Here is a 13,600-nt window from a genome sequence, read left to right as displayed (position 1 = left end):
TTCCCAAAAGGACCAAGATGACGTCCTCAAATGTTTTGTTTTGTCCACAACTCAAAGATATTCCGTTTACTGTCACAGAGGAGAGAAGAGACTTGAACATATTCACATTTAACAAGCTGACATCAATTTGGCGGAAAAAATCAAATTTTTCTGCCAGATATTGCGATTATAATTCAATGTGTGATTTAAAAAGTTTAGCTGAAGTTCAATATTGCCTGTGTTACAGATAAAGAATACCGTGGAGCATTATAACACAGAATATTTATCACAAAAGTTAAAGTTATAATAATGACAAAAACCAATTCCAATAAAAATATCAGTTCTATCCTGTATGTAAACTGAAATGTGTGATATGACTCATTTCAACAGCAGCATCTACATATTACAAATTCTACAATCACGTTAAATAAAGTTATTCAAAATAAATCCACTGATAATAGGACGTTTCTGGAAACAATCTGTGAAATGTAGCCTACCATTATTCCAGCATTCATCTTGTGAAAAAACTGTAAATATAATAATAAAAAGAAGAAGAAAAAAATGTTACACCAAAAATTCAACTAAATATTCACATTAGATTAATCGCGGTCTTCACGATTAATCACATTCTTTCAAATCTCGATTTGAAAATGATTAATCGTTCATTAATCGTTTATCGTTCATCCCTCAAACCGATCTAATGAATAGGCTAGTTGACAACTAATCAATGAATCGATTAATCTATGCAGCTCTTAATACAACGCAACTTATTTTAGTTCGAATAGGGATTTCAAGCTATAAAGTATATGGAATATATATAGGCTATAGCCTAGTCTCCCCCAAAATACATTTTAATTCACATTTGAACCCAGACGATTTGGAGCCAGCAGTAGTTTACTAAAGCTGAATGGAACAACTCCCGGGCTTGATAGCTGCGATAGTTCGGCTCTTCTACTCATATTCTATTATCCATATCTGTGTTCTCTGTGCAAGGCGCGCACTTTTAACACACTCTGGTAGGAAGAACAGTAACTAAGCTTCACTAGCTTCACTGTTAACCCAATATGGTCAGCCCGCATAATAAAGTATCAGTACATTTATTGAAATATGAAGCAGGGTCCACTGTACCTTCGGGCTACATGGCCGTGCACTTCAAAGGCTCCCGATCCCCGGTCCAAACACTGACGATGAGACGTTCATAGTTTGTATAAAAAAGCGTCTTAACGGTTAAATCCGAGCAAGAATAAAGTAGCTGCGCTCAGCTTGAAAAAAATAAGGGAAAAAAAAGTGGCTTCAGAGTCCGAAACTCCATTCAACAGATATCCACTGTAGGAAAACCATCCGAGAAGCGGGAAAAATATGAAATGTGTTGACTAACAGTTATTAACGCACTGCGTTTCTCTTTCTCAGCAGGTATGGGTATTATATGCTTTAGGGGATTGATGAGCTTTCATTCGGCCGCCCAGTCTCGGATGCAGGCGGGAGGGCGGAGTCTAAATGTCCACATTTTGTTGAGACGGCTGTTTTGGCCTGAAAACTCCGCCTCCCAGGCACCACTTCCTGCCACAGTGGAGGCCACTGCATGCTGCTGTAGTGGACCAGAGAGGATCCCCATCCCCACTTACTCTGGTCCACTACACATGCACGCTCTGGCATCAACAACCTAACAGTGGTGACAATTTCATGAGCATTACACATTTAACCCTCCTGTTGTCCTCGAGTCAAATTTGACCCATTATTTAAAAGTTTCCATATCAGAAATTTGGGTTTGTTTTAACCAAATTGTCAAAGAAACTAACATGGATGGTTCCATACAACCATTACTCTTCACAGGTCAAATCAATGATTAGTTCACTAATGTTATTGAATTTTATTTATTTAATTGTATAGCATTTGGGAAAACAAGTGACAAAAGAACGTTGAAAAAAGTGACAAAAATGTTGGAAATAGTGACCAAGAAACTGAGAAAAAACCGACAAACAGAAAAAAAATTGCTGAAAGAAATCAACAAAAATGTCAAATAGTGACAAAAAACTTAACTAAACATTAACATTTGATTCATCGCGGTCTTCACCATTAGCTAATCACATTCTTTCAAATCACATTTGGATTTGAAAATGATCATTCAGCCCTAGTAGATATTTAAGGGCTGGGCAATATATCGATATTATATCGATATATGAAGCTAAATATCATCTTCAATTTTGGATATCGTAATATCAGAATATCTTTCTTTGTTTTATTTCGAACAAAAAATAACAATAAAATAAAATACACAATAAGTGCGTAGCAACACACCAAACGGAAAAACAATATCTATGAAGTGTTATATGTCAATATGTTCAATCTGTCCAAAAAGGAGCGAAGCCGAATTTTGTTATCCCCCCCCCCATTCAACTGTAAATACTCCCAGTACATATTATAGATTTTGTATATGTATGTATCATATATTTTTATAGTATATATTCATAGCAAGATAACAAAAATACATAACATATATATAATGTTAAACACCTACCAAAACATTTATTTACATTTTGCACCAAACAACCCATTAGCCCCCCCCCCCCAGTACAGTCAGTATACTAACCCACCCTCACAATCACCTCTCTTACTCCTCATATCCTTTTAATAGTGTTTTTAACCCCCAGTTGAAGATCTCTGGTCTAGAATAGATCTGGATTCCACTGGGAACATTGTGTTCTGACCTGTTTTACTTGGTGGTCCTTTGGCCGGGAGTGTGCGAATGACACTGAAGCCACAGAGTCTGGAAATATGTTTAGGATCCAGTTAAGGATATGGGGATTGCCCATCAGGTCTGGTAGTCTTACAGTAAGCTCAGTTAAGACTTTGCTTCACTACTTGCTAAGCAGGCAACTGTTGCGTGTGTGTGTGTATAAGACTGTGAAGGTTTAAGACCATTTGTAATTTATAGATAGATAGATAGAAAAATAGATATATAGAAAAATAGATAGATAGAAAAATAGATAGCTAGATAGATAGACTTTTATTGATCCCATGATTGGGAAATTTCAGTGCTACAGCAGCAAAATATCAGACACACAGCACACATACAGAATATACAAGAAATAATAAATAGGATAGAATACAAGAACAAATATTCCAAAATAAAGATTAAAAAATTCAAAGGAAAGAATGTACAAATGTATATACAAGTTGGGAATAGAAATGTACAACTACTTAAATAGTATTTATTAAGATGGAAGTAAAACCTGACCCAAATCTCGTTAATTATGACATACAGAAGTCACAGAACAGAAGTTTTTTTCTTCTTTAGTGAATGCAATGCACTTTTCCAAAAGTACAAGCTAATGTTTCACAAGATGCAGGTGGAAGTGGATGTCTCCTGTAGATACACAGTCCCCAGTATTGTGGATGTATCAGCTAGTTAAGTTTACATAGAAATTAGACTGGCCACAGTCAGACGGATGATGAGAAGAAGCATTTGGCAGTCCAACCGATGATATACTGACATTGGAGGGCCTAGGAAGACAAATCCAAAGGTGATAGTTTCTCACTTCAAAACACTTTAGAACGTGTTTAGCTGGTTACAGAGCAGGGGTGTTGGAAAAAAAGAATCACATCAAGGGCCAGACATGTTTAGTTTATAATTGACATGCTTTTATTTCGTGAAAAAAGTCAAATATCTTTGACTGTATTGTTGCATGTCCCATATAGCTTTCTCACTTCAAGTTTGGTTGACAATAAAGCCCTAAAAAAGTCAGCAAAAAAGGTCCTTAGCCATCATAGAAAAAAGCGACAAAAAACGTTGCAAAATGTATTCAAAACGCTGAAAAAGCGGGCCTAAATTGATTGTGAACTAAATTAACATGCGGGCCAGATCCCTATTTGCGAGGGGCTGGATTATGCCTGGGGGCCTTGAGTTTGACACGTGTCCTAGAGTCAAGGATGCTAGGATTATACGGAGATCTAGGACCTAGACCTTCCAACAGGTTGTGCAGTAGCCTACCAGTCCCTATATGCAGGCCTGGTGTCAGGAATTATGGACAGGGGGACACACATTTCCAAATTGAGCCCCTCATCCAACCCACTCCAGCACCATAGACCTTGGGGGCTGGCAGTAGTTTAGTCCTTAGGGACTTGGCTTGGAAACCAGAGGGTCGCAGATTCAAGTCCCCGTATAGACAGAAGTACAAAGTGTCGACTGGTAGCTGGAGAGGTGCCAGTTCACCTCCTGGGCCCTGCAAAGGTGCCCTTAAAAAAGGCAACAAACCCCCAATGGCTCAGGCTCCTTTAATGGGCAGCCCCCTCACTCTGACATCTCTCCAGTTAGCCCATGTATAGGTCCTGTTTGTGAATGTGTATGTGTGTGTGTATTTCAGGGCTGTGTGTAAGGTGTTACAACAGAGTGTAAAATGTAATTTCCCCATGGGGATTAATAAAAAGCGGGGGTCTTCTGTACCCTTTGAACCTGCCTGATGGCAGGCCTGCCTATGTGGTCTCAGAGAATCACAATCTGGTTATGGCACAATAGATGTAACCTACACTCACTCATAAGGTGCAAGGGCGCCAAGTATTGGTCTTCTTAGAGTACTACAGGACATTTCTAAAGAGACTATGTTTATTTTAAATGTAGTTTTCAAATTCCGAAAGAAATTCCAGGGGTGAGTGATGGTTGGCAAAACTCTTAGAGAGAGATTCTCAAAAAACTTTTTAGGATAAAGCAGGGAATGATAATAGCCAATGACATGATCAGCTGGCCTATAGTTGAAGTGTGAATACCAAGTTATTTGACTGTAGCCTATTGCAAAATTCTAAGATGGAGTTTATTGTTGAAGTAGGAAGAAGGAAGTAGGAGAAGAAGGAATGGCTATCTAGTAAGGATAAAGTGCGACTGTGCTGATGGGTAACATGCAGAATAAAAGTACTAGGCTACAGTGTAACGTTACACTTATTGTACAAACGACTACAGTCATGTGACTGTAGTTTTTTTTGTAGTATTTATTTACTAATTTAGCTGACGTGACATCAAACCTAACTTAAAGTTACTTGGATCCTGGTTGGGCGATTCAGGTTATCTCGGCCTCTACCTGCTGGATAAGTTCGGTACCACATCACCACACGGCGCCATATTAGACAGACATTGTACTGCTGCGGAATACGGACCAAGCCAAGGAAAGGGAACGGTACTCCAGATGACAAGGGTACACAGGCCGCAGTAGTCTATTCGCAAAACACTCGAGGTAACTGCTATATGGTTGACAACGAGTAATTGAGACAAGCATCTCGGGCAGCGTAGTCCGAGGCGTGTTGTTTTCGTTGTTGTTTAGCTAGCTAAGTTGCCGGGCAGACATGACTTCCTTGGTTCAGCGGAGCTCGGGCCTCGTGCAGAGGCGGACCGAAGCCTCGCGCAACGCCGCTGACAAAGACCGTCCGTCCGGCGAGGAGGACCATGAGCCTCGACGGGGAGACGAGCAGGACGAGGACGATACCGGAGACTCCAAAGAAACACGTCTCACATTGATGGAAGAAGTGCTGTTGTTAGGGCTGAAGGACCGAGAGGTAATAGCAGATACACCCTGGTCTCTAACGCTATAAAATGAAGGTAAATCTTAACGTTAAACGAAGCCAACGTTAGCTATATGTTCCTACCCGACGTAGTTTAGTTAACGCTAGCTATAGCTAACAACAATAATGGGCCTCAGAGTTGCCGACAGAGCTGGTCAATGGGATTTGGCAAAACACGGTTATGTCGAGAAGCGATCTTTTACATTTAGTCAAAAGTGGTGGTTAGTGATTTGGACATTGTCTTATGACCGATAGCTAGTCTTTGTTGTGACGTTTGTGCCTATTGGTACACTAACGCTAGCGAGTTAGCTTAACGGGATACACAGTAACGTTACAAGATCACTAACAGAGTTCCTTAGAATTTAAACGGATGGGTTAATGATCTGTTGGTATATTTCAATATAAATATTCCAGGAATGCTGAATGTCGCACAGTAGAACTATTAATCTACTGCTATGGGGTTATTCTGTAATGCCACTTTATCACTGATTAAACAGTAACGTTAGACTACTGAGGAGGAGGAGGAGGAGGAGGTACAGTCGGTGCTAATTAAAAAGTATTGGCATCCCCTTGTACTATTTCCGGTCTTGTTTTTTACCACGTCGTATCCCAGTGGAGTTAACCAGAATGTGTTGACACTGATCAACAGAAAAAAAAGTTTTAAAGCCCAAGTGAAAACCAGCGTTTACAAATTCATCTAAAACGCATCTTAATCATCACGAGTGCACCCAGTTCTTTATCACCTGTGTCTAACCAAGTGAGTTTAAGATATGTGTCTGGAGGTTTCAACAGGTGGCTAGTCCACTTCCTTTCCAAAACTGTAAAAATAAAATAACAACTACATCATGAAGATAAATAAACACTCAGAATCTGTTAAAAGTTAACTGCAAATTTTAAATGTTTTGATCGATGTAGAAATAATGTGATGTATCCATCATCTGTATAACATTTTGACTGACACATTTTAATCTTAAAACCAACAGTGAGTATGTTTACATGCACACTAATATTCCACTATTATTGTGAATATGACAGTTTGATGATTGTTTTGATATTCCGAAATAGGCCTTTTTCTAATATAGCATTTTCCGATTAAGGCGTGGGAAATGCCGGTATTGTTCGGGTTTTAGAAGCATTCAGAATATGCGTCTCAGTCGCGCAATGATGGAACCCACTGCAGGCAAGACCCGCCTTATGAAGCAATCGTACCCCTTTTCCACCAAGGCAGAGCTGGAGCTGGTTCGGAGCCAGAGCCTAGTTTCAAATCGGTTCTTTGTTTTTCGACCACCAAAGCACCAGCTCCGAACCAGTAAAAGTGGTTCTTAAGTAGCACCAAATCATTGCTGGTCTAGTGGTCAGTGGCTGGGGGGCCGGGTTACCGTGACCAACAAGACGAACACAAACTTGTGATTGCCATTTTTGCAGACACGATGGACGCGAATAAACAGAAACAGCTGTGGTCAGAGGAGGAAACAAGCTACTTTCTTGCACTATGGTCCTCTTCAGAAGTTGGATAGATAGATAGATAGATAGATAGATAGATAGATTGAGCTCTGTTACACTTATGCTAGTAGATCGTTGATCAGCTGTTTCTCCGTGAAGAGAGAGAGAAAATTGTGCTCAACAGTCAGCTGTTTCTCCAACAGGATAGTCAACAAGTCGGCTCTTTAGAGCAAACTGTGGTCACTGCTACGTATTTTCTTGTCTTTGTTTTAGCTAGTTGTTGTGTTTGGTGTAGTTTCGTCGTCCATACGACTCTGTGAGTTACTTTAGTCGGGTCCTCTTCGTGGAATGGATGAGAAATGTTTTCTGTTGAGATGCTGAAGCATTGACGTCGTGCTATTATTTTTGCTAAGCTGGTTTGGTTTTTCAGTAGACCCACTGTACAGAGTTCTCGTTTTAACTACGTTTGAACTGATTCCAAACTTTGGACACTTCCTGTGGTTTCCTCCAGCCTGTCTCTTCTCTTAGCCCCTCACTATTTACGCTCTGGCATGTGTCGCCAGCAGACTGAGCAGCGTCTGGTGTGCGACAATAATAATGATCACCGTCCGTCAGCAATACAACGTTGGTAACATTGATTTAACGAAGCTTCGAGGCAAATCATTTTGCATCTAGGATTTTTTGTAATCAAATTATTCGAGGAATCGTTTCAGCCCTAGTGGCTGCCATCAATTTCACCCACACACTGTGGAACTCTCCAATGATTATTAAAGAAAGGCCATTTCTAACAACTTTTCAGCATCAGGAAATTTTATGTGGACGGGAAGGAGCACTGTGATGACTGTGTTGCAGAATTCCTGAACACAATTAAATACAGTGCTGAGGCCTACTCCAAAAAGATGGCTGATTGTCCTGTATTCACCACCCGTGGCCAGTTTCCAGATGGCAATTGCCACACGCTTTCGGATTGGGACACACAAACAGTAGATTGTGTTCCTTCTCCCCATTGCATGCTTGACGTGACAGCAGATGTACTCAAACGATTCTGGGGATACGTGGAAATTCTGCATGAATTATAACTGGGTGAAATCCGGAACAATTGTGTCCCACCAGTGGTCAGATCGTGGGTATGCCCACATTACAGGTGACCTCCGCCTTGCCTTCAGCTGCAAGATTGCCTGTAAAGATACAAAAAAATTTTTTTGATACATTTATGGACAATAGGGTATAGGTATATTTTCTATCAAGTATACAGTGCAGTATAAATACTATTAAAAACAGCTGAGCTGTAGCAGTGAAGCCTTTTATTAATTCATCTATAAGTAAGTTACCACTTACTTCTTGTCCAGTGAAAACCACTGTCTATCTATCCATCTATCTATACATACAACCATAAATCTAAATTTATACATACGAGTTTTCACAAAACGGCGTCGCGATACTTATTCAACCAATGCTTAATAAATTTTTTATTGAACTGCAATGTGATCGATTATCAGTAAAATCGATGCTAGGAGGTTAGGAACATGCTGAGGCTAAAATATAAATCTCAGGCTAAAGTCGGCATCTTATTGTTAAATAGGGTGACCATGGGGGAGACATGAATTTCAAAACTCCATACCATTAATTATTTATTGTTTTTATTCAGGAATTCAACTGTCTGTCATGTAAACCCGAAAATACAAATACACGGACTGATCATGCTTGCTGCCGTGCATAGTCTCTCCCCCCCCTCCCCCCCCCCCAGGCCTATTCGGAGCCAGGAACTGCCCTGAGTGAGCCCTCTTGTCCTTTGTACTGGACTGTTGTGATTGCATAGTAACCTTTCGACTAACCAGTACTCTGGTGTGTGTTTCCATGATGTAGGGCTACACCTCGTTCTGGAATGACTGCATTTCATCGGGGCTGCGAGGCTGCATGCTGATAGAACTGGCTCTGCGAGGACGGCTTCAGCTAGAGGCTTGTGGCATGCGGAGGAAAGGTCTGCTGGCCAGAAAGGTAGGAAATGTGTCCGTGCCTGCACTTTGACTACAAAAAATGGATCTGCAGGTACCCTTTTTTGCCTTGTCTTAACTGATTTGCGTGTAGCATCAACCGGCACAGTTATTTGTAAAAAGGCATGACCAATTCCAAGGAAAGTTTACTCTGGGAATTTTGCATTGCAAAAAGCAATACTAGGCCTTAAGGCGTGTTTTGGTTAAACGTCTGCCCATTTAAATGAATTGTAACCTGCATTTAGCAGCACTCCTCCCTCACATTTATAGATCATTTAGCATCCCATTAAATAGGAATTTGGCAAGATTACAAACCCTCTGCATGCACAGTGCGTTCTCCCATCACATGTGCAGCCCACACTACTGCACTGTCTGAGCCAAAGGAACACATGCTCTCCGGGAGGTTTTGATTATATTACTGGAGCGAACACATTTTATATTTTTTATATTTCAGTTACCCAGCAGATAGTAACCGAAAGCAAAGTACATAGTTTACAACTTGTTAAAAGACAATTCCGGTGTGAAACAAACCTAGGGTAATAACAGATGTGTACCCACCCTGTTGCTCTCTGGGACATGATTTCATGCTAATCCAATGTGTTTGTAGCTTGAAACAAGCTAGCACGGACCGCTGATTAGCTGACAATGCTAGTATTCGGGGCACAGGGAAAGTAAAAACAAATCGCTATATATATACATACATACACACCACTAAAAAGACTCAAAATATCACCAAACTTCAACGGTAGCATAATGAGGGTCCCTAAATGTTAACAGAAGCATTGAGAACTTTGTAAGTGTACAGACAGTTTATTGAAAAGATAGATTATAAAGACACTCGCATTCATGTTTACATGCCGCCGCCGTCTTGGAAACCAGTCATGACTTAAAGCTGGCGATGCAAACTAAAATCAAAAGTAATTTCCTCAATATATCTAAAATAATCGCACTCTGCATAACTTGTCTAGTGTACTTACTCAGTGGATAACCATCCATCTGGTCCCTCCGGTCTGGTTCGCCGTCTCCAATTTATTTTCGGGACATGGAAAAAAGTTTCAAGTCCAGCCCTGTTTATCAGAGAGGGGAAATCTTCAGACTGTACAAAACACTGCGTCTCTTGGGCATCGCGACGCAACAGGTCCCACTCCATGCAACACAGACACTCCTGTTGGGTGGCCATAGCTTCACAATGTCCACAGGATCACCACCAGTTTCCCCAAGTACAAGGCTGTGTTGCATTATTGACTACCGGTAGCTCTCTCTCTCTCTCTCGTAGCCCTTTCACGGAGCTCCCGCAGCTCTTCGTTCAATAAACTGTCTGTACACTTACAAAGTTCTCAATGTGCTTCGGTTAACATTTAGGGACCCTCATTCTGCTACCGTTGAAGTTTGGTGATATTTTGAGCCTTTTTAGTGGTCTAAATTGTTTTTACTTTCCCTCTGCCCCTACTAATGCTAGCGTTGTAAGCTAATCATTGTTTATTGACAAGGATCGGCTTGTCAATAAAATGAGAATAGCTGGTCCATCTTAAAGGTCAGTCCACCTTAATTTAGTGAGCCTGTGCTGAAGGTGTCGCTAGCTCCGTGGCTAAATAACTTCACTCTAACCATCAGGTAGCAAGCAAGACACGGGAAGTTGGCTTGGTGTTGAGGACTTGTAGCATTTATTCACTGACAGATAAACTGTACACAGACTGCACTGCTGCGTTCACAGCTATAACGTTCCTGCTGACTTAATTCTCACCGACAAACGTACCCCCATTTCTCGTTTTCCTCTCTCTCTACCACACATTGGCTAAGTGGACATTCACACCAAGAAAAGTGATCCGGTGATTTTGCGCAGGGTGGTGCGGCGGGGGTGTCAATGAAACTGTTGTAAATATAAATAGACTTTATATTTCTCAATTACAGTTTTCCGTCAGATCGTTTATAGATTTCGACATTTCCGACCGCACTTGAAGGCAGCTTTATTTCACAGGGGAGAGAGAAGGAAAAGAGACGAGCGAGACATAGCGAGTGCTTTGTTGTTGCAGGAAACATTCAGCTATTACACAAACTCCCAGGCAGTTCAGTGCTTGTTTGGTGTTTTAAAAACGTTCTTGTGGCAGAGATGGAGGCAGTGATGTATCCTGTACGGGACTCTCACACCGCCTCAAACCAGAGCTCAAAACACACGACAAGTCTGATCTCCATTTCCATGATTGGCCACAGCAGCGTGACGTAGGGTTGCATTTCTCCAAAAGTTGAGTCAGTCTCAACTTTTCACGTAGGCCCCCCCCGCGGAAACCCCCGCCGCAGCCTAAACGCACTACCTCCATTCGAAATGAATGGAAAGACCTGCGCTTTTGATGGACCCCAAACTTTTGACCGGTAGTGTTGTTTTCAATTTATTTTCATAACCAGTCATCTTATCAATAGATCAATTGACAACAAGTGAACGTCACTCAGCGATATACGCAGAGCCTTGAGGAACTAAAAGAAAAGTCCTCTGATAACTACACCGTGTAACTGGCTGTCATCATTCTGAATGATTTTGCAGGTGATTTGTAAGTCGGACGCTCCAACAGGTGACGTGCTCCTGGATGAAGCCCTAAAACACATCAAAGACACCCAGCCGCCGGAGAGCGTGCAGAGCTGGATCGAACTGCTCAGCGGTGAGTTAAGCTGCTTCGTTGGCCCCCCCGCACCACACTGGTTGTATGCGTGGACAGAGATCTACAACAATGGTGTAGGACTTTGTGGCGATTTTCAACTTGAGGCAACAACAATGAAACCCTCCTGTGGCTAAATAATACCTCACTGATAAAGGCTCAAAACCCTTACGTTTAATCACGACAAAGCAGACTTCAGACTTCAAAGACGTGAAGATGCTGAGAAAAGAAATGATCTGCTGAGTCTTTTATGGTTATTTATTTCTGCTTTTGTCCTTAACAGGACTTTAAGCAGTAAGACTTAAAATAAGATTCTTCTTCACCTGAATTTAGTGCATCTCCTAGAAGCAACATAGAAATACAATTGTACCAAAAGACAATGTACCCCAAATTAAAGTAAAGAAATCACGTTGTGCTACATTTGTACTAACTAACAAATCTATTTAAAAATAAGACTTAAAATAACTGGCCACTGGTGTGGGTTAGCTGCCATGAAAAACTCAGAGGAGCTGCTTGTCATTAAATGAAAATAGCTGGTCCACCTTAAACGTCAGCCCACCTTAAGAGAGCTCTTTACGGTCGTTCTAAGCAAAATTTAGTGGAGTGGCATGTCACTAAAATTAGAATAGCTGGTCCACCTTAAAAGTCAGTCCACCTTAAGTGAGCCTGTGCCGAAAGTTGTCGCTAACTTCGGGGCTAACCCGCTTCACTTTAACCAGCAGATGGCAAGACACACACACCGATACATTCACGGCTATAACCTTACTGCTAACTTCATGCTTGACGTCATATTCACTCACTCACTCACAGAAGGCTCTTCGCTCTGCACAGAGCCTATGCACTAGGAGTTTGCTACTGTAGAATCATATTTGACTTTCGGAACAGCCCTAGTGTGTACTCTATAGAAGACAACCTGTAACTCGAAGCCTTTCCTAGTGTGTGCAGTGTCTGAGATTTCGGTACTGCTTCTGTTCTTTTTGTTTTCATGACACCTCGTCACAGATAATAGGGCTGCACAATATATCGCTTTTTTATCGTCCTTGCGATATCAACTTGCGCAATAAACATATCGCAAAAGATTTTTTGTTAAAAGAAAATATCAGCAGAAAGCTGCACTTTTTTTAAATGTAACTGTCACTTTTTTTTAGTGATGCCTTTTATATTCAATTCAATGTTCAATTTGTTCAATGAAAGTGTTAGCAGAATACTGAAATCAGCTGAACTGAGTACTCTTTAATATCTGTTTATTTATCGCAAGTCATATTGTCATCGTCATATCGTGCAGCCCTAGTAGATTAGCACGTCCCCTTTTTTGTCAGAGCATTAACTGTCCTATGTTTTATCGGCTGGTGTTTAGGAGAGACGTGGAACCCCCTGAAGCTCCATTACCAGCTGCGGAACGTCCGCGAACGGCTGGCCAAAAACCTTGTGGAGAAAGGCGTCCTCACCACCGAGAAGCAGAACTTCCTGCTTTTTGACATGACCACGCATCCTCTCACCAACAACAACATCAAGCAGCGCCTCATCAAAAGGGTGCAGGAGGCCGTGCTGGACAAGTGGGTGAACGACCCCCAGCGTATGGACAAGCGTCTGCTGGCGCTCATCTTCCTGGCTCACTCCTCGGACGTCCTGGAGAACGCCTTCGCCCCGCTGCTGGACGACCAGTACGACCTGGCCATGAAGAGAGTGCGGCAGCTGCTGGAACTGGAGCCCGAGGGGGAGAGCCTGAAGGCCAACGCCAACGAGCTGCTATGGGCCGTGGTGGCCGCCTTCACCAAATAAGCCCGCCACAGCGGGGACAGCGAGCAGTCGTGGCATTCAAGTGGCATTGTGCTCTGGTGCAGGAATCCGTAGTACTGACCCCAACGTGGTGACTTGACTGAATTCCAGTTTACCCCCTGCCTGGACTTTTGGAATGGGCTGCCCTCTTTTCTTCTCATCCCTCTCCCTCCCATCGTTTTCTTTTCCTTCCAGATAACTGCG

General features: G+C 41.8%; 2 protein-coding genes across 2 annotated transcripts in view; one reads left to right on the top strand and one right to left on the bottom strand.

The window, feature by feature from the left end:
• pdzd2 (PDZ domain containing 2) overlaps window positions 1–1,455 on the bottom strand; it is a 73,963-nt gene extending 72,508 nt beyond the window's left edge. Inside the window, 2 exon segments of the mRNA XM_078249982.1 lie at window positions 477–506; window positions 1,108–1,455. The gene's annotated coding sequence lies outside the window, so the exon portion shown is untranslated.
• Window positions 1,456–4,631: 3,176 nt separating this feature from the next.
• golph3a (golgi phosphoprotein 3a) lies at window positions 4,632–13,600 on the top strand. Its single transcript, XM_078249981.1, has 4 exons — window positions 4,632–5,523; window positions 8,839–8,970; window positions 11,506–11,620; window positions 12,975–13,600. Exons 1-4 carry the CDS (start codon window positions 5,314–5,316, stop codon window positions 13,397–13,399), a joined length of 882 nt encoding a protein of 293 aa, XP_078106107.1. The 5' UTR covers window positions 4,632–5,313; the 3' UTR covers window positions 13,400–13,600.

This window comes from Sander vitreus, chromosome 5, assembly GCF_031162955.1.
Source record: "Sander vitreus isolate 19-12246 chromosome 5, sanVit1, whole genome shotgun sequence".
NCBI classification, from domain to species: domain Eukaryota; kingdom Metazoa; phylum Chordata; class Actinopteri; order Perciformes; family Percidae; genus Sander; species Sander vitreus.
Note: the sequence above shows the minus strand (reverse complement) of the source record. Positions and strands in the feature narration are given on the sequence as shown.

Bases quoted from the DNA above. Each gene is read 5' to 3' on its own strand.
- golph3a (XM_078249981.1), top strand. From the start codon at position 5,314: ATGACTTCCTTGGTTCAGCGGAGCTCGGGCCTCGTGCAGAGGCGGACC. The intron at 5,524-8,838 runs GTAATAGCAGAT...TCCATGATGTAG, and splicing joins TAGGGCTGAAGGACCGAGAG to GGCTACACCTCGTTCTGGAA. The intron at 11,621-12,974 runs GTGAGTTAAGCT...GCTGGTGTTTAG, and splicing joins CTGGATCGAACTGCTCAGCG to GAGAGACGTGGAACCCCCTG.